At 39.6% G+C, this 27292-nt stretch overlaps 1 protein-coding gene across 1 annotated transcript; it reads right to left on the bottom strand.

The window, feature by feature from the left end:
* Window positions 1-1224: 1224 nt before the first annotated feature.
* Window positions 1225-4905, bottom strand: LOC311115948 (NLR family CARD domain-containing protein 3-like; the record flags this gene model as incomplete). Its single annotated transcript, XM_084191066.1, has 4 exons — window positions 1225-1316; window positions 2087-2260; window positions 2525-4316; window positions 4695-4905. Coding segments are annotated over 4 exons (2269 nt in total), but the record flags the coding sequence as incomplete, so codon positions are not given.
* Window positions 4906-27292: the final 22387 nt, after the last annotated feature.

The raw sequence follows: 27292 nt of genomic DNA, 5'->3' as shown, positions 1-27292 counted from the left end.
GTGGTCCGATATTCCTTGAACACAATGACTACATCAAGCTTGTGACTCAAACTCGTTGGTTGCATTTGCAGTTTGTTTTGGTTGTGTTTTGGGTTATGTTTTGCCCAATATTAAAATGGTGGATGATGACTGGAGTAATTTTCTGTCTAAGTGAGTAAATAACATGTTTCTAAACACTACTAAATTAATCCTGATGATGCCATGATTAAGAAAAATCATGAATGAATCATGAATAATAATGAGTGAGAAAGTTACAGAGGTTACAACAAAACATGCTAACCTCTCACCATTACCAATAACAGAGGGGGAATGATCCTTGTTCCTCTGTAACTTTCTCATTCATCATCATTCACGATTCATTCATGATTATTCATAATCATAGTAGCATCCACATGAATGTAGAATTGTTCAGAAAGATATTCTATTCTTGCTGACAATACAAGTGAAGTGACTCCAAAATGACAGGACATTATTCACCATTCAGTTTATTTTAGGAATAACATAATCTAAAACACAACCAAGACAAACTGCAAATGCATTCAACAAGTTTGTAGAATCACAAGCTTGATGTAATCACTGCAGGTATGGAATATTGGACAAAACACTTTTTTATGTATTTTTATTTAACTAGGCAAGTCAGTTAAGAACAAATTCTTATTTACAATGACAGCCTACACCGGCCAAACCCGGTCCAATTGTGCGCCGCACTATGGGACTCCCAATCACTGCCGGTTGTGATACAGCCTGGAATTGAACCAGGGGGTCTGTAGTGACGCCTCAATCACTGAGATGGAGTGCCTTAGACCGCTGCGCCACTCGGGAGCCCAATAAACTTTTGACTAATTGAATTTGTCCAAATAATTACGAATTAAAATGGGAGAACTAGATACGTAAAGTGCTTTCATTTCTAAACGGTAAAAATATATATATTTATGAATACCTTTAAATAAAAGGTGACATTCTGTACTGTCGCCTAATATGAAACATTATATCTAAAATCTAAAATGCTGGAGCATAGCACCAAATGTAAAACTGTAAGCTTCACTGTCCAAACACAAATGGTGTGGACTATGTGTGCCTGGTAAACACATGTGGATCTGGTGAACAGTTCTCACTTGTTGACCAACTACAGGAATACTGACCTCAGAGTCTCCAGTTTACAGTGGGGATTCCCCAGTCCAGCAGAGAGCAGCTTCACTCCTGAATCATTCAGGTCATTGTTACTCAGATACAGCTCTCTCAGGTGTGAGGGGTTTGACTTCAGAGCTGATACCAGAGAAGCACAGCCTTCCTCTGTGACTAGACAGCCTGACAGCCTGCAAAGAGTCAAATCATATTAAAATCACACTGCTATTGTTTGGTGGTGAAAATAGTGGCAGTATATTTTTTCTACATATTAAGATATATCAGTCTCCTGAAACCTGCCGTATCTATTCATAAATGAATGTATCATTTTAGAAATGACAAATTATCAAAGTATTGCTTGTAGAGAGAAAAATATAAAAGTACAAATATTTGAGTAGACTGACCAGAGCAGTTTAAAAAGCAGTATCAGTCAAAAGACAGACAGTGAGGTATCATATTTAGATTGTATTGAGTATACAGTCCACACCATATCTAGTTTGACAGTGAAGCTAACATTTTAAATGTGGCTCTATACTCCAGCATTTTGGATTTGAGATCAAATGTTTCATATGAGGTGACAGTATATAATGTCACCTTTTATTTGAGGATATTTTAATACATATCTGTTTCACCGTTTAGAAATGAAAGCACTTTATGTATCTCCCATTTGAAGAAGTCATAAGTATTCTGACCAATTCACTTATAGTGTATTAAAGTAGTCAAAAGTTGAGTATTTGGTTGTAAACTCATTGGTTGCATTTGCAGTTTGTTTTGGTTGTGTTTTGGGTTATGTTTTGTCCAATAGTAACTGAATGGTGGATGATGACTGGAGTAAATTTCTGTCTAAAAAACTGTAAGCTTCACTGTCCAAACACATATGGTGTGGACTATGTGTGCCTGGTAAACACATGTGGATCTGGTGAACAGTTATCACTTGTTGATCAACTACAGGAATACTGACCTCAGAGTCTCCAGTTTACAGTGGGGATTCCCCAGTCCAGCAGAGAGCAGCTTCACTCCTGAATCCTTCAGGTCATTGTTACTCAGATCCAGCTCTCTCAGGTGTGAGGGGTTTGACTTCAGAGCTGAGACCAGAGAAGCACAGCCTTCCTCTGTGACTAGACAGCCTGACAGCCTGCAAAGAGATCATCATGATTTCACAAACACACTGTTGATTGAACACCAGTAGTGTAGAAGGACAATGGCAGATGCATTTGTTTTATTCTCTTAAACAACATATAGATTCATCTTCTTTCTCCTAGAATTGTATGGTCATATTGTTATACTAATGTGAACATCAATGCATTGATTCAATATGTTTTTCAATAATACATATATTTCTCTAAACTGAATATTTCTTCCTGATGATTAGTACTTAAATGTCATTGTATGTACTCACAGAGCAGCTCTGGAGGCAATGACCACTGGCAGCAGCCTCAGAAGACCTTCCTCTGATCTGGAGTATTTCTTCAGGTCAAACACATCCAGCTCCTTTTCTGAAGTCAACAACACAAAGACCAGAGCTGACCACTGTGCAGGTGACAGTTTGGCTTTTGAGAGACTTCCTGATCTCAGGTAGGTTTGGATCTCCTCCACTAGAGAATGGTCATTCAGTTCATTCAGACAGTGGAACAGATTGATGCACCTCTCTGGAGAGGGATTCTTCCTGATCTTCTCCTTGATGTACTTGACTGTTTCTTCATGGCTCTGTGAGCTGCTTCTTGTCTTTGTCAGTAGACCTCGTAAGTGCTTCTGATTGGACTCCAGTGAGAGGCCCAGAAGGAAGCGGAGGAAAAGGTCCAGGTTTCCTGTCTCACTTCGTAAGGCTTTATCCACAGCACTCTTGTAGACAGTAACTTCAGGCTTGTGTCTGAACAGCGAAGAAAAGTTACTGGACGTTGATTGCTGTTCCGCCATTAGATTCTCATTGTTGTTGATGAATGAGAGGAACACATATACAGCAGCCAGAAACTCCTGAATGCTCAGATGCACGAAGCAGTACACCTTGTCCTGGTACAGCCCACATTCCTCTTTAAAGATCTGTGTGCACAATCCTGAGTACACTGAGGCTTCATTGACATCAATGCCAGCCTCTTTCAGATCGTCTTCATAGAAAATCAGATTGCCATTCACAAGCTGTTGAAAAGCCAGTTTTCCCAGTGACAGAATGCTGTCTTTATTCCAGTGTGGACCTGTCTCTTCTTTCCCAAGATACTTATCATTCTTCTGTTTGGTATGAAACTCCACAAGGTGTGAGTACATCTCAGTCAGAGTCTTGGGCATCTCTTCTCTCTTATGTTTCAGCATGTGTTCAAGGACTATTGCAGAAATCCAACAGAAGACTGGAATATGGCACATGATGTGGAGGCTCCTTGATGTCTTTATGTGTGAGATGATTCTGCTGGCCAGGTCCTCATCACTGAATCTCTTCCTGAAGTACTCCTCCTTCTGTGGGTCATTGAACCCTCGTACCTCTGTCACCTGGTCAACACACCCTGAAGGTATCTTATTGGCTGCTGCAGGTCGGGTAGTTATCCAGAGGAGAGCAGAGGGAAGCAGATTTCCCTTGATGAGATTTGTCAGCAGAACATCCAGTGAGGTTGACTTTGTGACGTCACAACAGATCTTGTTCTTCTGGAAGTCTAGGGGCAGTCGGCACTCATCCAGACCATCAAAGATGAACAGAACTTTGTACTTGTCGTAGTTGGAGATTCTTGATTCTTTGGTTTCCACTGAGAAGTGATTGAGAAGTTCAATGAAAGTGTGTTTTTCCTTTTTCATCAAATTCAGCTCCCGAAAAGGGAATGAAAATACAAATTGGACATCCTGATTTGCTTTCCCTTCAGCCCAGTCCAAAATGAACTTCTGCACAGAGACTGTTTTTCCAATGCCAGCGACTCCCTTTGTAAGCACAGTTCTGATAAGTTTGTCTTGTCCAGTTAAGGGTTTGAAGATGTCATTACATTTGATTGCTGTCTCTGGTCTTGCTTGTTTCCTGGTTGTTGTCTCAATCTGTCTCAGCTCATGTTCATTATTGACCTCTCCTTTTCCACCTTCTGTGATGTAGAGCTCTGTGTAGATCTTATTGAGAAGTGTTGGATTTCCTTGTTTAGCGATCCCCTCAAATACACATTGAAACTTCTTCTTTAGATTAGATTTGAGTTCACGTTGGCAAATCACAGCAAGCTCATCTGAATCTAGAAATAACACAGAGGATATTCATATTATGTCTATTTTAATGCCTACAGTATTCTAGGACTGTTATAAAATTTTAATTATAATAATTTCTTCACTTAACTGACTGTATAAATGTGTAAATGTTTTCATAATGCATTACAGACTGGTATGACTGATTATATTATTATTGGTATTCTCTCTCTCTCTCTCTCTCTCTCTCTCTCTCTCAATTAATCAACACAACACATCCCTGCTGCTACTTGATGAGATCACTAGGTGTTGTGTTAAGGCTGCTACAATATCACTGAATTACACAGCTACTTTAGCTGTACTTTAGCTACAGCTTTTAAATGTTCTAAAACAGCATTCAACATGAGGCAGACAGCTCTTACTTTTCTCCAGTGTGTCAGCAAGCTCCTTCTGGTTCATTTTCCTCAGGACGTGCAGAGTGATCTTCAGAGCCCCCTCTCTGGCACTGCTCTCCTGCTTCTCATCTTCAGCATCCACCACTTCTTTATCCTGCTTCTGACTCTCAAAGCCTTCTGGGAGTTCTGGACTAAGAATCCTCTTGAACATCTTCAGCTCGTTCTTCACAAATGTCATAATATTCTCTTCAAGCAACTGAAATTAATCAAGTAAATAAGTTAAGCAAGAGACTAAATGCTTTCTCATTAACACATTAATGAATGATTGACAGATCAACTTTACTTGAGGTAAACAAAAACAAATGTACATAACAGGACCACATACACTGAATATGGAGGCCAGGTCTGTTTGATGACTCTGGGAAGACTGACCACTGAGAATCTCTGACTCTGATCTATCCTGTTGGTTTCTGGGGACAAAACATGAGATTACATCTCCTCATCCAGGGAGTGCACACACACACACACACACACACACACACACACACACACACACACACACACAGGGAGGGAACGTTGTGTTTGTTTAATATTTATAACTCTGGATGGGAAAATGGGAGAAGAGAAATGACTAGAGACAGTGTTGTTTAACTCACTGACCATGACCCATGAGTTCTTCTTACCTTTGTTCACTAGAAAAGTCTCCCTCTCTAAACTCTATAGGATGTTTCATAGACCAGTCACTCTTCATGGACACACAGCTGGGTAAACGGGAGGCTCGTCTGTCCTGCTTGATTGGACTTCAACACAACAGAGACAAACATTACATCTCTCTCACACACACACACACACACACACACACACACACACACACACACACACACACACACACACACACACACACACACACACAGGGAGGGAATGTTGTGTTTGTTTAATATTGTTTCAGGACTATGAAAATGAAAAAAAGGATTGGCCTATGGATTATATGAAAACAACAAAAAGAAATGGGAAAATGGGAGAGGAGAAATGACTAGAGACAGTGTTGTTTAACTCACTGACCATGACCCATGAGTTCTTCTTACCTTTGTTCAGTAGAAAAGTCTCCCTCTCCAAACTCTATAGGATGATTCATAGACCAGTCACTCTTCATGGACACACAGCTGGGTACAGGGGAGGCTGGTCTCTCCTGCTTGATTGGCCTTCAACACAACAGAGACAAACATTACGTCTCTCATCTACTCTGAACTCAGATGGGGAAACAAGAGTTTCATTCCAAAACGCTTTATATCCATTTTCAGAAATGTTGGTCAATTAGCTTATATTGTTTAAAGAAATTGTGAAAGAGATTGGTGTGTTTTTTCACTAGCTAATCATGGTATGCGATTTGTTTAAAATCTATCACTTGACGGTTTCATTTCAGAGAGACAAATAATCATGTCTTCTTGCAAAATGCTACATATCGGCCTCACTCACAGAGAAATAAGTAGTATTGCTAGGTTTTACACAGTAATAATATATATCTGCCTAACTCTCAGAGAAATAAGTGGTACTGCTAGGTTTTACACAGTAAAAATATATATCTGTCTCACTCTCAGAGAAATAAGTAGTACTGCTAGGTTTTACAGAGTAATAATATATATCTGCCTCACTCTCAAGAGAAATAAGTAGTACTGCTAGGTTTTACACAGTAATAATATATATATATATATATCTGCCTCACTCTCAGAGAAATAAGTAGTACTGCTAGGTTTTACACAGTAATAATATATATGCCTCACTCTCAGAGAAATAAGTAGTACTACTAGGTTTTACATAGTAATAATATATATCTGCCTCACTCAGAGAAATAAGTAGTACTGCTAGGTACAGTGGGGAGAACAAGTATTTGATACACTGCCGATTTTGCAGGTTTTCCTACTTACAAAGCATGTAGAGGTCTGTCATTTTTATCATAGGTACACTTCAACTGTGAGACCTGAACCCAATAGAAAATCTTTGGAGGGAGCTGAAAGTCCATATTGCCCTGCGACAGCCCCAAAACCTGAAGGATCTGGAGAAGGTCTGTATGGAGGAGTGGGCCAAAATCCCTGCTGCAGTGTGTGCAAACCTGGTCAAGACCTACAGGAAACGTATGATCTCTGTAATTGCAAACAAAGGTTTCTGTACCAAATATTAAGTTCTGCTTTTCTGATGTATCAAATACTTATGACATGCAATAAAATGCAAATTAATAACTATAAAATCATACAATGTGATTTTCTGGATTTTTGTTTTAGATTCCGTCTCTCACAGTTGAAGTGTACGTATGATAAAAATTACTTTAGTAAAGATACACTTTATTCAGTACTACTGCAGTTACTAAATAATTCCAAAAGATGGCAGCATAAGACCATGAATGACATTTCAGAAGGTTAGTTTAGTTTTCTCCCTGGATACACCACCACTCCGCCTCACAGGAAAACCCCTGCACACGCTTTTTACTGTCCCTTTCCACACTGCTAACGCAAGAGGAACGACTGAAAAGGCATTTAACAGATTACTGTGAAATAATATAATGATGATTCATGTTTATTATTAGCATCTTGAAGAACGATCTGGCCTTAATGGCCATATCCTCTTATAATCTCCCCCCAGCACAGCCAGAAGAGGACTGGCCACCCCTCAGAGCCTGGTTCCTCTCTAGGTTTCTTCCTAGGTTCCTGCCTTTCTAGGGAGTTTTTCCTAGCCACCGTGCTTCTACATCTGCATTGCTTGCTCTTTGGGGTTTTAGACTGGGTTTCTATATAAGCACTTGGTGACAACTGCTGATGTACAAAATGTCTTCTGGGAACGCATATGAAGCTAACCAGGCCAGGGTTTGGGGTTTGAGAAGTCAATGAGAGGTAAAAATGACTTCCTTAGTTGTTAATTTAGAAAATGTTCTGTCTTAAGTAGTTTAACAAACTGACACATTTTCATGTTGGTCAAAAACAACTTTATATCGAAGGAGTGACTTTGATTTGACGGCCTGCACATGAGGCTACAAGGAGTACCAGTACTGAGTCAATGTCCAGGGGTACCAAGAAGTTGAGGTAATATGTACATGTAGGTAGGGGTTGAAAGTGACTAGGCAATCAGGATAGAGATTACATCTCCTCATCCAGGGAGTGCACACACACTCACTGACACACACACACACACACACACAAACACACACACACACACACACACACACACACACAGAGAGGGAATGTTGTGTTTGTTTAATATTGTTTCAGGACTATGAAAATGGAAAAAAGGATTGGCCTATGGATTATGAAAACAACAAAAATAAATGGGAAAATGGGAGAGGAGAAATGACTAGAGACAGTGTTGTTTAACTCACTGACCATGACCCATGAGTTCTTCTTACCTTTGTTCAGTAGAAAAGTCTCCCTCTCTGAACTCTATAGGATGTTCAATAGACCGGTCACTCTTCATGGACACACAGCTGGGTACAGGGGAGGCTGGTCTCTCCTGCTTGATTGGGCTTCAACACAACAGAGACAAACATTACGTCTCTCATCTACTCTGAGCTCAGATGGGGAAACATAAGAAGAGTTTCATTCCAAAACGCTATGTATCCATTTTCAGAAATGTTCGTCAATTAGCTTCTATTTTCTAAAGAAATTATGAAAGAGATTGGTGTCTTTTTACTAGCTAATCATGGCATGGGGTTGATAAATGACAGACATGTATTTGTTTAAAATCTATCACTTGATGGTTTCATTTCAGAGAGACAAATAATCATGTTTTTTTGCAAAATGCTACATATCTGCCTCACTCGCAGAGAAATAAGTAGTACTGCTAGGTTTTACACAGTAATAATATATCTGCCTCACTCTCAGAGAAATAAGTAGTACTGCTAGGTTTTACACAGTAATAATATAACTGCCTCACTCTCAGAGAAATAAGTAGGACTGCTAGGTTTTACACAGTCAAATGTAGCAACATTTGAAATGGTGTCTTTTACATTGGATAGAAGTAGAGACTCAGCTAGAAAAAGGTATATCATACACTACAGTTGAGGAACAATGGGAAAGTAATTCTGCTTTGAAAGATGATAATCTTGTAACCTCAATTTTGAGAAAATGGCCTTTGAAAGTTTTGGTACACCTACTACAGTGGTATTACTTTGGCAGATAATGTCACCCTAAATAAATAGTTTAAATATATATATATATATATATAGTTAACTAAATGTATGGTGTTTTTGGTTTATGTCAGTTTCATTGTTTGTTATGCTATAAATTGTTATGTTATGGTGAATGAACTAGAAAATGTCATATTTTGAAATTCTGAGTAATTACTACTTTAGTAAGGATATCGTTTATTCAATACTACTGCAGTTACTAAATAATTCCAATAGATGACAGCATAAGACCACGAATGACATTTCAGAAGGTTAGTTTAGTTTTCTCCCTGGATATACCACCACTCCCCCTCACAGGAAAACTCCTGCACACGCTTTTTACTGTCCCTTTCCACACTGCTAACGCAAGAGGAACGACTGAAAAGGCATTTAACAGATTACTGTGAAATAATATAATGATGATTCATGTTTATTATTAGCTGTTTTTATGCTCATGTTTTGAAATTATACTTCATTACTATAAAGATTATCAATAAGCCTGAACATTAATTTAGTCACCTCTGGTTGAGAAAAACGTATTTTCCTAGTACATTCATTGTCAGATTCATCAACCAGCAGCGAGCACTCTGCCTTCTAGCACAAGCGAGGGGCATGTTGAGGTACATTTGCTAACCGGGAGGGTTGCATGATGTAATTTATTGGCGAGCTGGAAGACGCACTCTTGTCTTATCTATTCCGAGGTTGTTTAATCGCAATATTAGATATTTAAAAATGCATGTATATTAGAGTTGAGGTTGGAGCATCTGACTAGTGATTATTTACCAGGGGTTCAACACCTGCTATAGTCACTATTTAATTGCTCTTCCAAAAGCATCACAGGCCTAATACGAGATATATAGCTAGCTAAAGTAATGAGTGACCATTTTAGAAAATCATGGGACATTTAGAATTTGGTTGCATGCTATTTTATGTCAATCATATTGCTGCTTGTAGCCTATAACTGATGCTTCGTGGTCTTATGCTGCCATCTATTGGAAATATTTAGCTATTAAAAGTTATTAATTCACGTACAGACGTTGGTGAGGCAGCTGAGAAATAAAGTGTATTAGATCAGTCTCAAACCTGCCCCACACCAATTGCTGGACCTTCACACAGAGGTTACTAGGTCACCCAATTCAAACCACATTTGAAAAATAAAACAAATGTGTCTTATTTATCAAGTGTTCTGTCTTGCAATTATACATATAATAAAATAACAACAAAATAATCAAAACGCTATTTAATACTATAATTGTATTTACTAAGATAATATTATTACTAAAATAGTTTCTAAAAGTGTTCTAGGCTACCCTACCCTAGAATTAGGGGTTACGGCTAAAATAGGTTATAAGTAGGGTAAGAGTTTCTGTATAGCAGTTTGTGGCATCTGCTGGTGTAAAAAGGGCTTTATAAATACATTTGATTGATTGTTAGGTTTAGGGTTTATATGGCAAAAAACAGTATGGGTTTATAGCACTCTTTCGCCTCCCTTTGGCCATCTGTGGGTACTACATAACTCATTCATTAAATTTTTTACATTTACATTTTACATATTTAGCAGACGCTCTTATCCAGAGCGACTTACAGTTAGTGAGTGCATACATTTTCATACTGGCCCCCCGTGGGAAACGAACCCACAACCCTGGCGTTGCAAGCACCATGCTCTACCAACTGAGCTATATGACACTTGCTAGGCTCATAATCTGAGGTAGAAACTGCGTCAGATCTACAAATCCATTAGCTAGACCACCCGATTAGACAACAATCACCCCATTATGCCCATTTGGTTTGCAACTCAGTGAACCTGTGCAGCATTCACTCAATTTGATGCCTATGAACGAAGATTTCGATGCATATCAAATTACCCAGCAGTCATTTAGAAACAACAAGTCATCAAAACAATTTTTATTTCTTAATTAAAAAATGTCTTCTGGCTGTTTAAATCGGCCACATCTTGAAAAAGAGGACAGGGACATGCGTTTTCTTTAGATTGTACACTTTTTTCTTAAAACAAATATGGTTAACCATGACCATAAAATGTTTAATGTTTGATGGCTATCCGCCAGCCATCGCCTCTAAAACTGTGTCTCACCTCACTATTGGTGACCACAACATGTACTCAGGTGAACAGTGTGCGCGCTCACCAAGTAGCCGAAACCTTGTTAATAATAAGTTACCTGAGGTAAACCTACAGGGGTAACGCTCACCTAGTAGCTGTAACCTTGTTAATAATAAGTTACCTGAGGTAAACCTACAGGGTTAACGCAGGCAGGTCTCATTGATAACAATAGTGAACCTGGCATTGTGACGCAGAACAATGGGCTGGGAATAGAACGTTCTGAAGGCGAGTCGGTGCCACGGAGCTCAATAGAACTAATAGGAGCTGGTAGGGTGAAAAATGTCCAAACCTAAGGCCTGTTTTTTTCTCGATTACTTCATAACCAGGGACAGAAGGTAATATTATGAAACTGGGCTCCATGGCGGATGCAATGAACTAATTTTATCAGAAATAAACGTTGTAAAAAAATGTCACTTGAGGCGCCCCAAAAAGAATATTCAAAAAGTTTGGTCCTTGGACACAGAGGGGTTAAACACTAAAGTTACCATCCATCTAGTGAAGAGAGGAGAACCGGACAGAGGGAGAGTAGGTACCCAGCATCCGTCAACGAGAGAGGGAGAAGCACTCCACGGTATTTAACAGGTGGAAGAAACAACCAGGGAGCTCCATCGGTCCACAAGAAATGCAGGCAGCCGGTGATGATGTAGTGGTAGCTAGGATAACTAGGATGCTGCTGGTAGAGTAGCTAGCTTAGCTAGCTGTACCGACTAGCTTGGATAGCTAGCAGGTCGTTCGTCTGTCCCTCGAGGATGATGACGAATCCGGTGAACCACAAGATGAAACAAGGATAGCGAGTGAAAAGGATCTGGCTACACTCATACTGTCCCTGACCAAAAAGCAAATTGAACAATAAACTTCGGTGTCTCAACACTGTAACGAACTCCGTTGTTGTTCCCCAAGATCACCTCAGACCACTCTGCGCGTAACTGGACAATATGCTTGGCACCAAACCGTACGGGGACACGGACAGTTCCAGAACGCGGACATGAGCAGTGCCACACAATAAACTAAACCCAGACTTTACAGTGGCTTACATTAGTAATATTCATTTGCTATTATAATTATAATTATTATAACGTAAAACTAAATTATTATTTTTTTTATAACAATATTTTGAGATCTGGGCCCATATCCACAAAGTATCTCAGAGTAGAAAATGTGTCCTATAAGTGCTGACAATAAAGACTTCTACTCTTATGGGTATACATTAAAGCTATGCATGAAGCCTCTAGTCCCACCTAGTCGGCAGATATTTAGGACACCTCATGAGCTGTCCTAACCCGTTAAGAGTTAACAGCAGGTGTCTTGATAATACTATAGAATAATGCAGTGAGTCAGTGGTTCCTGTGCCACATGTAATTGCTTTGGAGTGGTTAAAATAATATTTTTATATTTCTATATGATCAATCCATAAATAATATATACCTACATGCAACAGTTTCTCTTCAGCTTTTGACAAAGATTTCTGTATAATAATTCTGTATAATAAATGTTGGTGATTCAATAGCCTAGTTAATCATTACATGACTTTTAACACACTATCTATGTTTTGCTCAGTCTGGCAGTTACCCAGAACTATCAGAGGCTCTCTCTCTTGTGGCTGCTGCTGATGACAACTGAATGTATGTTATCATAATAATGATGTCTGCATAACATTTTGTCTTCATTTTGGCAGATTAACTCATGCTTATTTCTGAATATTAACTCAGGTTTTCGCGGCAAATGAGTTGGAGCTGTGGCAGGCGTTGGACCAGTGGCCGAAAAGTGTCCAGTTTGAATCCCAGGCCAGGCGCTGGAAAAAATGGGCGGAATTGATCTGACCCCTGGAGGGCTGCTGGGTTCACATACTCAAAACATTCACCTTTCGTTGGGCCCTTGAGCAAGGCCCTTAACCCCACAACATGCTCTCCATCCAGGGGAACTGCACTGGAGCTTGAACCTGTGCTGGTCCAAACTGTATGTGTGAGGTCTGCTGTTTGGGGCGTTAAGATTGGAGCAGACGACACATTTTTGTTGTTTGCTGTAACTAATTTGTAACTAAGTTGTACTGTATTGTATTGTAATGTATTGTAAAGAAGTCAGCCGGAGTTGACGTGTGTGTTTGCAAATAATGAAGATCAATTCTACCCCCCATACAATACTTTTATACACAGTAATCATTATTTTTTTTCCCAGACATCTATAGTTACTTATCAATAATTAATAAAGTAATAATAATAATAATAATAATAATAATAATAATAATAATAATTTCTTATACATTATACATTACATTTTGGATAGATAGTACCCAGACATCTATAGTGTTTACAGTAATGACTATTACCGATCATTATCTTTTTTAATCCCACCCCTCTGCTACTCTCAGCCCCGCCCACCTATCTCCGTAGAACATCCTCTTTTGATTTCCACCTGCCATATTTTTTTCAACTGTGCTGTGATGTCATACATGCATGTTTAACCTTTCTAGTCGCATAGTATCCACAGACTAAATTAAAGATCAATTTTTCTGTTGTTGATTGACTGGCTATGGCTTTCCAAATCCCCAGCACTGCTATTTCTAAGGATAATTTTAAATGAATATTGGGATTTTTCAACCATTCCTATTGTCATATATTGTCCTATATATTCTTAGCAAAAAATATTCCTATTTAATAGTAGTAGCCATAATTCATAAATGACACCATGCAAGATTCTACATGGAACCATTTTGGTTCAGGGAAGAAGAACCTCTAGAGTTCTGATTAAAGAACCCTATAAAAGGTTTCTATATATATATATATTGTTGGCGCCCCCCCTTGGTTTGTGCTGTGGTGGAGACCTCTGTGGGCTATACTCGGCCTTGTCTCAGGATTGTAAGTTGGTGGTTGGGGATATCCCTCTAGTGGTGCGGGGGCTGTGCTTTGGCAGAGTGGGTGGGGTTATATCCTTCCTGTTTGGCCCTGTCCGGGGGTTTCTTCGGATGGGGCCACAGTGTCTCCGGACCGCTCCTGTCTCAGCCTCCAGTATTTATGCTGCAGTAGTTTATGTGTCGGGGGGCTGGGGTTAGTTGGTTATACCTGGAGTACTTCTCCTGTCTTATCCAGTGTCCTGTGTGAATTTAAGTATGCTCTCTCTAATTCTCTCGTTCTCTCTTTCTCTCTGAGAACCTGAGCCCTAGGACCATACGTCAGGACTACCGGGCATGATGACACCTTGCTGTCCCCAGTCCGCCTGGCCTTGCTGCTATTCCAGTTTCAACTGTTCTGCCTGCGGTTACGAAACCCCTACCTGTCCCAGACCTGCTGTTTTCAACTCTTAATGATCGGCTATGAAAAGCCAACTGAGAGACCTGAGCCCTAGGACCATACGTCGGGACTACCGGCCGTGGTGACTCCTTGCTGTCCCCAGTCCGCCTGGCCTTGCTGCTATTCCAGTTTCAACTGTTCTGCCTGCGGTTATGGAACGCCTACCTGTCCCAGACCTGCTGTTTTCAACTCTTAATGATCGGCTATGAAAAGCCAACTGAGATTTATTCCTGAGTATTATTTGACCATGCTTGTCACTTATGAACATTTTTGAACATCTTGGCATGGTTCTGTTATAATCTCCACCCGGCACAGCCAGAAGAGGACTGGCCACCCCTCATAGCCTGGTTCCTCTCTAGGTTTCTTCCTAGGTTTTCGCCTTTCTAGGGAGTTTTTCCTAGCCACCGTGCTTCTACACCTGCATTACTAGCTGTTTGGGGTTTTAGGCTGGGTTTCTGTACAGCACTTCGAGATATTAGCTGATGTAAGAAGGGCTATATAAAATAAAATTGATTGATTGATATATATATATATATATATATATATATATATATATATATAACTTTTAGTGGTTCCATATATTAAGCAAGCGATAGAACCCTTTTTGGTTTAAACAGGAGTGAAGAGTGTGTTGATTTGACGGTAGTATTGTCCAAATTCCGCTTGTAACAACGATCAGAATTAGTAAAAACAATAAGGTTCTGCATGACAACATATTAGACAATAACTAAGAGTAGGATAAATGATTGTGTCATGCAAAACTTCTATAGATGTGTGTGTGTATGATGGTAAAGATGTGTGTGTATGCTGGTAAAGATGTGGTGTGTGTGTGTGTGTGTGTGTGTGTGTGTGTGTGTGTGTGTGTGTGTGTGTGTGTGTGTGTGTGTGTGTGTGTCTGTGTGTGTGTGTGTGTGTGTGTGCTGGTGAGACATCCACATATCACAGTCAAATATACAGGATACAAACATTTCATTCCAGCTATATAGCGTTTTGCAAAAGAAAAATTAATACACAAAAATCTATTAATTATAATCTTAGAACAACAATATTTGACAGACACATGAAGGTACCCATAAGCAATCATTTCTGATGTAAAATAACAAACGTGAAATAACTGTGTATATAACATTTTAGAAATAAACTCCTTGTAAATTCTTAAACAACATTGTCATCTCACCTCTTAGCTTTGGTGTCAGGTTCCCCAGAGAGACTCATTTTAGAGGTAGGGACCCCCTTCTCTCTCTCCCCAGAGAGACTCATTTTCAAGAACTGACGTCTAAACAGAGATCCAACATGTTGGTTGTGGTGAACACAGTGACAACTGATTATTGAATGTCAATTGTTCTATTTTATTCATTATCTCTTAGAAATAAAACATTTACTAACAGATACGTCCAAACGGTCAGGTGATTTAATGCAATCACATCAACATGTAGTCATGACTGATATTTTTCACATTTTCTCCATGTAGTGAAGCTCTTAATATTAATAATAATAATAATAATATTATTATAATAATTAATAATTATTCCAATTAAAAATTGTCATCTCACCTCTTAGCTTTGGTGTCATGTCCCCCAGAGAGCCTCATTTTAGAGGCAGGGACCCCCTCCTCTCTCTCCCCAGAGAGACTCATTTTAGAGGCAGGGCCCCCCTCCTCTCTTTCCCCAGAGAGACTCATTTTAGACCACTGACCCCTAAACAGAGATCCAACATGTTGGTTGTGGTGAACACAGTGACAACTAATTATTGAAGGTCAATTGTTCTATTTTATTCATTATCTCTTAGAAATAAAATATTTACTAACATACACGTCCAAACGGTCAGGAGATTTAATGCAATCACATCAACAAGTAGTCATGACTGATATTGTTAACCTTTTCTCCATGTAGTGGAACTAATAATAATAATAATAATAATAATAATAACAATAATAATAATAATAATAATAGTAATAATAGTAATTCATAATAATGTCTCACTTTCTCTTGTAATAATTCCACTCATTCTAGTGTGTTGCTTTGTTCAACAGGTCTGATATTATTATGATATTATTGAATTTAATTCATAATATCAATGTTAAGAAAAGTACGTTCAGGTTTCATACCAAATTACACAGAAAGTAGGAGCTCATTGTAATTTTGAAAACAACAAATGTTCTCATATTCTGGTAGATGATTTAGAACTATGATACATTAACATTTTTACAAATTGTAAAATAACCACGATATATGAATCCTATAATACGAGATATGAACAATATGTTTTAGAATTTGACTTGCCTACGCCCAGTTAGCGCCATTTTGTATGATTGAACTGTCACGTACCTGTCCCAGGTGAAATGGACTGTTAGATCTGAGTGTTTTACTGTCATTCTCTATACTATAATAACACCATATATTTAATTTCCCTACACACTTTACAATAATCCCTTGGAAGATTCTTACCTTGTAGCCTGTATTCACAACCAGAACATGTCAAGTCATTGAGATATTTTCCGTTGTGCTGAGAGAGCACCTTCCTGATGACAAGTGGCTCTGTATCTCTGTTCTAGGTGCAGTTGATCTTTGGATGCAATAATATCTGGTCAAAGTCTAGTGGCACAACACCATACTATAGCATTAACAGAACAGTAGTTTAACCTTTGGCCAGTAATGGCCATGGCATACTATAAAATGTTGAATCAATATGACGGATCCAGTTTCAACATATCTCTAACTTAGAAGTTAAAATATTAAATTAAATTATTTTATACTAATACAATTGCTCAGAGAAAGAGATTGTTTAACAAGTAATACTTTTTTTCTCAAAAAGGTAGCGGTCAAAATTGACACCCCATTTCAATACCTCCCTTGCGAGAACACATTGGGAGGGATATTAGACAATTCCTACATACAGAATCCTTCCAAATGAGCGACTACAGGAAGGTAAAGGTACAACTAAACACAAAATAAAGAAACAAATCTCCCTAATTGACAGGAGGCTTGATTCTTAGTCATTTACCCACCGGCCTCTTACTACTAACTATCCCAATGTATACATTCTACCAACATCATACATAAATAATCCCTGGTAGGATCCTTACTACTATCCCAATGTATACATTCTACCAACATCATACATCAATAATCCCTGGTAGGATCCTTACTTTGCAGCCTGAAAAAAAAAAAAAAAAAAAAAAAGATTGCCTTGGCAACGTCTATTTGGGGATCCCAATAAAAAACTAAATACTTAACATGACCACAATAATGTCAGCTGTAGTTGTTGTAAGATGCCCATCATACACTGGTGGCAGGTAGCCTAGCGGTTAAGGGTGTTGGACCAGTAACCGAAAGGTTGCTGGTTCGAAACCCTGAGCTGACTAGGTAAAAGAAAACTGTAGATGTGCCCTTGAGTATCTTTGGATAAGAGCGTATGTTAAATGACGAAAATGTAAGTAATATTATTTAAAATGGTCAAGGGCTTTATGAATGTTTTTTAATGCCTATCATCTGCCATGTAAAGTGTTACCATGCAATTTCTGTGAAAAAAGCCTGAAATGGTGGAAGGTCAAAGATCATGAGTATTTGATGTCTGTGTCTCTCTCAGTCTCTGTCTGTCTCTAACCCCAGTTGTCAGTAAAGAAAACTGTTAGCTACACCTCATGGTTAATGGTTTATCCTCATGGTGTGTAGAAAGCATACCTATATAAAAGTATATTTGTTCTTGTCCAGCCATTACATATTTTTAGATGACAGATCAGGATATCCTATAAACTCTAAACTGGAGAGAGGACAGATCAGGATATCATATAAACTCTAAACTGGAGAGAGGACAGAGCAGGATATCCTATAAACTCTAAACTGGAGAGAGGACAGCGCAGGATATCCTATAAACTCTAAACTGGAGAGAGGACAGAGCAGGATATCCTGTAAACTCTAAACTGGAGAGAGGACAGAGCAATGTAATGTCTACACCTGTTGTATTCGGCGCATGTGGCAAATACAAGTTGCTCTCTGAGCAGAACGGGAGATCAACTGCACCTAGAACATAGAAACAGACCACTCGTCATCAGGAAGTGGCCCAACAACCTGGGTTTGCTTCCCTGCCACGCCGTTTGCTACAGAAGTGGGATGGTGGCCATGAGGCCATCAGAAAGCCTGGACATGTGAGGGGGCTGAGTAGTGCCTTTGATGTCAAAACATTTATTTGTCGTCAGTAAAACAAAAAGTACTTTCAGAGTTTTTGTAGAATTAAGATATACTTTATTACACAGATAATAGAGCCGAGGTGGTCTGCAGAGCATCTCACTTTCCACCTCTCAGCTCTCAGTTTATATACAGTTTCATCCTTACTCATTTTACATACATTTTAGCTTAATCCCTCCCTGTTTGGTTCCTCCACCATTGTCTCCAGTTTTCACCTCTTGACGGCTCCGCCCACTTCCTTATTTTATAATAATGGCGGTATCTGACTTCTCTCCCTTCTAATTCAGTGTCTGGAAACATTAGTGGCGGGACCAAGGCCTGTCCTGTAGAAATAACAGCCCTGTCCTGTAAAAATAACAGCCCTGTCATGTAAAAATAACAGCCCTGTCATGTAAAAATAACAGCCCTGTCCTGTAGAAATAACAGCCCTGTCCTGTAGAAATAACAGCCCTGTCCTGTAGAAATAACAGCCCTGTCCTGTAGAAATAACAGCCCTGTCATGTAAAAATAACAGCCATGTCCTGTAGAAATAACAGCCCTGTCCTGTAAAAATAACAGCCCTATCATGTAAAAATAACAGGCCTGTCATGTAAAAATAACAGCCCTGTCCTGTAGAAATAACAGCTCTGTCCTGTAAAAATAACAGCCCTGTCCTGTAAAAATAACAGCCCTGTCATGTAAAAATAACAGCCCTGTCCTGTAGAAATAACAGCACTGTCCTGTAAAAATAACAGCCCTGTCCTGTAAAAATAGCAGAGCCATTTCCTGGCTCCATTCTGACCCCCTAATTGATTCCCATACCTATCAATCGGTACTTAAACATGGCTTAAACATGGCAGGTCCATAATCAATTTCTCATTCATATACAGTTCCCACACATAGCAGGCAGTTCTCACACATTGCAGGCATTCTTCCAAGCCTCTTCCTTCTGTACCACTCAGTCCCAACACCTGTCATGCTGTGATTAACCATGTTTAACTTATAGTCTGAACTATGTTTAACCCCTGGCTCCGTTCCAGGAATATGCCTAAGGAGGGAGGATAAGGGCAACAGTCTGGTTTCAGTCACTGATAAGGCAGGACAGCCGTGGATTAGGGAGGAGCGAGGAATTTGACCCGAAGTCAGATCAGATGAAGAGAGAAGAAACTTCCACGCCCACGAAGGTTCTAGCATCAGGCAGGGCCATGACTACACCAGCGAGAGGAACCAATGAAGTTCCTGCCTAGCAACAGAGATGTAACTATGTTTAACCCTGGCTCCGTGCTTGTCATGTTGTGATTAACTGTTTAACTTATAGTATACTGAGTCTAAAAGGATTGAACTATAGTCTACTGAAAAATCCCCAATACCTTCCTGTTTTGGAGGGGGCTGTGTAGTGAGCCACGTTACAATTCCCACCATGTGGGTTAACCCTATTGCCATGTTTAGGGTGTTTGCCTTTCTCGCCAGCGACCCGGGTTCACTTCCCTGCCCCGCTGTTTGCTACAATATTAATATCATAGACTACCTGTTGAACAAAGAGGCTCAATAGAATGAGATAAAGGATTTTAGGATAATATAAATAAGTATCTATTTAGAGTTGTCTTCTGGGTTCAGCCTTGTAGCTGCTTTTATCAATTGGCTGAAATGTAACAAATGACATGGCCTCCGAGTTGGGAGATTACCAGGCCCAGTTTAAATCACCATGACAACCATTTCATTATTTCCCCAGTGCAGCAAGGGAATCTAGAGACTCAACCTTTGTACCCAATCACATAGGTTTACAGCAGCTCACAGTTGCAACTCCATTGCTAAGAAGTCAAATTGCTTTGGTTTAGATAAAGACATAGGTCATAATATCTGTAGCAATCAGGGTTGGGCTCAATTCAGAATGTTGGAATTGACTCCCATTCAACTCATGAGGAAGATTAATCGTCATTGAGCAAATTTCAGGTCTGCTGAGCGCAAACTTGAATGTTGTGAAAGTTCTGTACAACTTTCGGCACCCGTTTACTGTGAACACTGAGGCTGTACCAGCTGGAAGTTACAGTTTTAACAGTGGCCAAGAATATTCATTTCTCTAGAAGCATGCTGAAAGTCTGTTGTTAATTTGTTTACAGAGAAATAGCATTGTATTCGGTCAAACACAACAGTTTGCTAAGAGCTGGCAGCAAGCTGCTAGGTCTGCTGTTAGAACCAGTAAAGGTCGCTTTACCACTCTTGGGTAGCGGAATGACTTTGGCTTCCCTCCAGGCCTGAGGACAAAGACTTTCCTCTAGGCTCAGATTAAAGATATTATATATTTCCTCAGTAGCTTCCCATCTAAGTTGTCAATGCCAGGAGGTTTATCATTATTGATCGATAACAAAAACAATTCTACCTCTCCCACACTAACTTTGCAAAATGTAAACTTGCAATGCTTTTCTTTCCTTTGTTGTTTTCTTATGCATGAGTACTATGGCTCAGAGTACAGGCCTGAGTCGTGCCTGGCAATGCTACAGAATCCTTCTCTGATGCGCTCTGCCTACTAAATCTGCTGCATAGTTAGTTTTGTATACTAAGTCTTGCATAGTTTGCTTTATTTCAGTATGTTGGACTGAAAGTGGCTAATATTGTGTTAATTCCATCAGAATTCCCACAGTAGAGGCAAATGTTAATAGTGTTAACTAATCGGGAAATGATCAAGTTGGAGAGAACATTGCTCATGAGTTGAAATTCTAATTGGCCACATCCCGCAGGAATTTGAATTTGATTAACAGAAAGTCAAATTTAATTCAGTGCAATCAAAGATTATGGATACACTGACAAGATCCGTCTCTCTGCCCTCACAATGGGTGTTGTTGTCCACAAAGCTCCCGCCTATCCTTTCTTTGGATTGGTTCCAACCGCTGTGTCTTTGTGAGATGCAGAGAAGGTGAACAGATGATCTTCGCGTGTGTGGTTCCCACCGTGAAGCATGGAGGAGGAGGTGTGATGGTGTGGGGGTGCTTTGCTAGTGACACTGTCTGTGATTTATTTAGAATTCAAGGCACACTTAACCAGCATGGCTACCACAGCATTCTGCAGCGATACGCCATCCCATCTGGTTTGGGCTTAGTGGGACTATCATTTGTTTTTCAACAGGACACTGACCCAACACACCTCCAGGCTGTGTAAGGGCTATTTGACCAAGAAGGAGAGTGATTGAGTGCTGCATCAGATGACCCGACCTCAACCCATTTGAGATGGTTTGGGATGAGTTGGACCGCAGAGTGAAGGAAAAGCAGCCAACAAGTGCTCAGCATATGTGAGAACTGCTTCAAGACTGTTGGAAAAGCATTCCAGGTGAAGCTGGTTGAGAGAATGCCAAGAGTGTGCAAAGCTGTCATCAAGGCAAAAGGTGGCTAAAATGTGAAATATATTTTGATTTGTTGAACACGTTTTTGATTACTACATGATTCCATATGTGTTATTTCATAGTTTTGATGTCTTCACCATTATTCTACAATGTAGAAAATAGTAAAAATAAAGACAAACCCTTGAATGAGTAGGTGTGGCCAAACTTTTGACTGGTACTGTCTATAACAACATGTTTGATGTTTTATTTACAAGATGCATGTTTATATAGACGACACCTAAAATGGAATTGAAGAGGCATTTAAATTTAATTGAATTTCACTGTATTAAATTATATTTCCTTTCATTGAAATTAAATTCAAATTCAAGAATTGAATTGGAATTGAGCCCAACCCTGATTTCAACATCTGGAAAATACATATTTCCAACGTATTTTAGCACCAGGCATGCCTGTGAGGAGCTGGCACTGAACTAGACAGACACTGAGCTTAAGAGATTTAGAGACACATGAGGTGCTGAAAGTAGGGGTGCTGAAGGTGCTGCCTGATAAACCCCACATTTTTGGGGGGGGATACATTTTCGTGAACTAGGCCTTTATTACTACACTAGTCCCGTGTAACTCAGTTGGTAGAGTATGGCGCTTGCAACGCCAGGGTTGTGGGTTCGATTCCCACGGGGGACCAGTATGAGAAAAAAAATAATGTATGCACTAACTGTAAATCGCTCTGGATAAGAGCGTCTGTTAAATGACTAAAATGTAAATGTAATATGGCGATGCTCTCTGCTGGTGCCAATAAGATAGGCTATACTAATCAATTCAGTTGAGAATTTTGATAACTATAAACGACAGATGTATAGATTAGTCTTTACAGCAATAGTCATTAGCTTTCCAAACTATGATGAAATATTGCAATATGCCTGGCTGGGCCTCTCTGCTTGTCACTGACAGTCCCAACTCAACAATCTATGTGGTATTTGCATAGACATTAAAAACCAGGGTATTTGCTGCCCAAACTGCGGTCTCTTTCGACTGTAGGCAATCCACAGCTTATTTATTTTTTAAAGAAACCAATGATCCTCTGTGGCCAAATCATGCTTTCTTGTGTAGTAGCCTATTTTGAATGATTGTATTTCTTTCCATATAGATAAGAGCAGGCTAATTAGGCTATATCATTTTGGCAATTTAATTCCATTGACTTTAGGGGAAAGCTAGCTTATGGACGGGACTCCTATGTCTGTAGAGCACTTGTGATGGAGTTTTCAAAACAAATGGCCCCTGGATTGATACAAATAGTCATGATTCTGCCAGGTAGGCACAGGCTACTTTGTAGTTACCTTTTAATTGCATTTCCATCCAGCCGAAGACGGTTAGGCTGTCATTATCATCACTAACACCTACACAAAGTGGTAGACCTAGGCTATAGGCCCTACACGCACTGCACACACACACACACAGACAGGGGCATTCCGTGGTAGACCTAGGCTATAGGCCCTACACGCACTGCACACACACACACACAGACAGGGGCATTCCGTGGTAGACCTCGGTTATAGGCCCTACACGCACTGCACACACACACACAGACAGGGGCATTCCGTGACATTGTTTCCTCTTCAGGAAGTAGGCTTATTTTCGGTCAATTGCACATTACTATTTGAATAAATCAGGATGATAAAACATTAAAAGCTAATTGTGAACCAAAAACTAATGTGAACAGGTAAAACATTTTCACTGGCTACCTTGTGATCAATTTAAAATGTGTGTCGCACTGCCAAGTCAAACGATCACACTATCGAACCCTGCATTTACCGCCCCATCTCAAATATGATTATTCTGTCCTCCTTTGTTCAAAACATGGTATTTATATCCTATGCCCTATGTAACATAATATGGGTGTTTTCCCTACAGACCAATCCCAGGAGGCCACCTAACAGACTTCCTCGGCTTTAGGGTGCCCCTATAGAACTACTCCCCAGATGCTCCCTTTAAGCTGAGTCAACATCCTCTAAAACCATTTGAAACCATTAGCAAAGTCATAAATTCCTCAGATACCACAAAAGCATGGAGCTACAACTCTCTAGTGGAGAATAGAGGGAGTATTCCCCTTGGAGAATCCAGAGTGGCTCACTGAAGAAAAACATATTGGAGAATAACAACAATCTCAGAGGGGGCTCAGATTGTTGTAATGGATAAAGTGAATATCTTTTTGAAGCCATTAGACAATAGGATAATGGTAAACACTATGTTCCATTGTCCCACTCAACACAACCGGAAAACACAAAGATTAATCCAGGAGATAGTGAGTAAACTATATGAGGATCAGTACATTACAGATAAACAGATGGTCTATCTCTTTGGGGCAGATTCTCCAAGGCCTAGGCAGTTTTACTTACTGCCTAAAATACATATCTCCTGAGAAGTTGGCGGTTCCCTACGGCTGACCAATAGTAAGTGATTGTGTCTCAGAATCTTCCTGTATTGCTGATTATATTGACTTTTATATCAACCCTCTATCCCAGAAACACCCCAGGTAGGTTAAGGATAGTTATGAATGCAGGGTTTATTACTATTGTATTACTCTTTATATTAACTTAGCTACTGACTTGTTCTATTGTTGTTGTCAAGAGGTTGACCTGCTAGTCAGCATTTCATTGCAATGTTAACTCCATGTATATGACAAATAAACCACCTTGAACTTAGAAGGGAAGGGGGAGGACAGCCAGAAAGGGAGGGGAAAAGATGGCCAGCTAAATTACAGCATGTGTCCTCAAATGTTCTGTCATCTAAACATCTCACATTAGCTGGAAGAACTGACAAATGAAATGAATCATAGAGGTATTCTAACTTATTCCATTCTTCAGGTCCATTGTTTTGTCTCATGTCTCTGTATATTCATATACTGTACATAAGCAAGTGGCTAGGTTATTTTTTTTAAACTGTGATGTAACTGAACCTCCACTAGGTGGAGAAAGTGGTCCACTCTTGATTAGAGCCTTGCTTTGGCATGTCATTTCATGGTTCTGAGATACTTCGAGACATTTCACATAAAATTGAAATTTGTTTGGTAAAAACAGTAAGATAAATACATATGTAGGTATATATATATATATATATATATATATATATATATATACATAATATTATACTAACATTCTAGATACACACACACACACACACACAATCAAGTGACTAGTAATTTTTATGTAACTGTGTGGTAACGGTACATCCACTAGGTGGAGCCAGTGGTCCCCTCTTGAGCCTTTTTTTCGCATGCATTTTCATGGGTTCTGAGACACCTTGAGACGTCACATAAAATTGACATTTGTTTGGTATAAACAGTAGGATATATACATATGTAGGTAGAGTCCATTCTCGTTTAAAAAAATCAACACAACATCTCATTCATTATATATTATATCATTTTATACAATACATTATTAAAAATATTCATTTTTAATATACAACATAAATAATATATATATATATATATATACAGTGGGGAAAAAAAGTATTTAGTCAGCCACCAATTGTGCAAGTTCTCCCACTTAAAAAGATGAGAGATGCCTGTAATTATCATCATAGGTACAGGTCAACTATGACAGACAAATTGAGGAAAAAAAATCCAGAAAATCACATTGTAGGATTTTTTATGAATTTATTTGCAAATTATGGTGGAAAATAAGTATTTGGTCACCTACAAACAAGCAAGATTTCTGGCTCTCACAGACCTGTAACTTCTTCTTTAAGAGGCTCCTCTGTCCTCCCCTCGTTTCCTGTATTAATGGCACCTGTTTGAACTTGTTATCAGTATAAAATACACCTGTCCACAACCTCAAACAGTCACACTCCAAACTCCACTATGGCCAAGACCAAAGAGCTGTCAAAGGACACCAGAAACAAAATTGTAGAGCTGCACCAGGCTGGGAAGACTGAATCTGCAATAGGTAAGCAGCTTGGTTTGAAGAAATCAACTGTGGGAGCAATTATTAGGAAATGGAAGACATACAACACCACTGATAATCTCCCTCGATCTGGGGCTCCACGCAAGATCTCACCCCGTGGGGTCAAAATGATCACAAGAACGGTGAGCAAAAATCCCAGAACCACACGGGGGGACCTAGTGAATGACCTGCAGAGAGCTGGGACCAAAGTAACAAAGCCTACCATCAGTAACACACTACGCCGCCAGGGACTCAAATCCTGCTGTGTCCCCCTGCTTAAGCCAGTACATGTCCAGGCCCGTCTGAAGTTTGCTAGAGTGCATTTGGATGATCCAGAAGAGGATTGGGAGAATGTCATATGGTCAGATGAAACCAAAATATAACTTTTTGGTAAAAACTCAACTCGTCGTGTTTGGAGTACAAAGAATGCTGAGTTGCATCCAAAGAACACCATACCTACTGTGAAGCATGGGGGTGGAAACATCATGCTTTGGGACTGTTTTTCTGCAAAGGGACCAGGACGACTGATCCGTGTAAAGGAAAGAATGAATGGGGCCATGTATCGTGAGATTTTGAGTGAAAACCTCCTTCCATCAGCAAGGGCATTGAAGATGAAACGTGGCTGGGTCTTTCAGCAAGACAATGATCCCAAACACACCGCCCGGGCAACGAAGGAGTGGCTTCGTAAGAAGCATTTCAAGGTCCTGGAGTGGCCTAGCCAGTCTCCAGATCTCAACCCCATAGAAAATCTTTGGAGGGAGTTGAAAATCCGTGTTGCCCAGCGACAGCCCCAAAACATCACTGCTCTAGAGGAGATCTGCATGGAGGAATGGGCCAAAATACCAGCAACAGTGTGTGAAAACCTTGTGAAGACTTACAGAAAACGTTTGACCTGTGTCATTGCCAACAAAGGGTATATAACAAAGTATTGAGAAACTTTTTTGTTATTGACCAAATACTTATTTTCCACCATAATTTGCAAATAAATTCATTAAAAATCCTACAATGTGATTTTCTGGAATTTCTTTTCTCATTTTGTCTGTCATAGTTGACGTGTACCTATGATGAAAATTACAGGCCTCTCTCATCTTTTTAAGTGGGAGAACTTGCACAATTGGTGGCTGACTAAATACTTTTTTTCCCCACTGTATATATATATATATATATATGCATAGTTAGATATAGAATCCTTCATCATATTGAAAATTCAACTCACCTTCAAAATGCTCCATGAGGAATAAATGATTCAAGGAGTCTCTTTAAGATGTATGTCTTCAGGCCTTCTGGTCCTCTGGGTCTTTTTTCTTGGTTGACTGAGACATCCCACGGACGCTCTTTTATGGGTCAAATGGATCTGTTTAGGTCAGCAGTAAAACGGGACATCTTTAAGAATACAATTACCTTTTTATTTTTAATTGATTGAGACATCCACTGGACATTCCATCCTCGGACGCCTCCCGGACATTCCCGGACACCCCCCCCCTGAGAGCTATTTTTAAAAGGTTAAAGGTTAAACAGGTTTAAAAAAGTAGTTTCAAAGACACTTGGGGGACCCCATGTGTACATTCAGTTCCCTTGTGTGTAAGGGACTCCCTAGATGAGCAAACTGTTGACCATTAAAA

Source organism: Coregonus lavaretus (assembly GCF_964263955.1).
Source record: "Coregonus lavaretus genome assembly, contig: HAP1_SCAFFOLD_443, whole genome shotgun sequence".
NCBI lineage: Eukaryota > Metazoa > Chordata > Actinopteri > Salmoniformes > Salmonidae > Coregonus > Coregonus lavaretus.
Note: the sequence above shows the minus strand (reverse complement) of the source record. Positions and strands in the feature narration are given on the sequence as shown.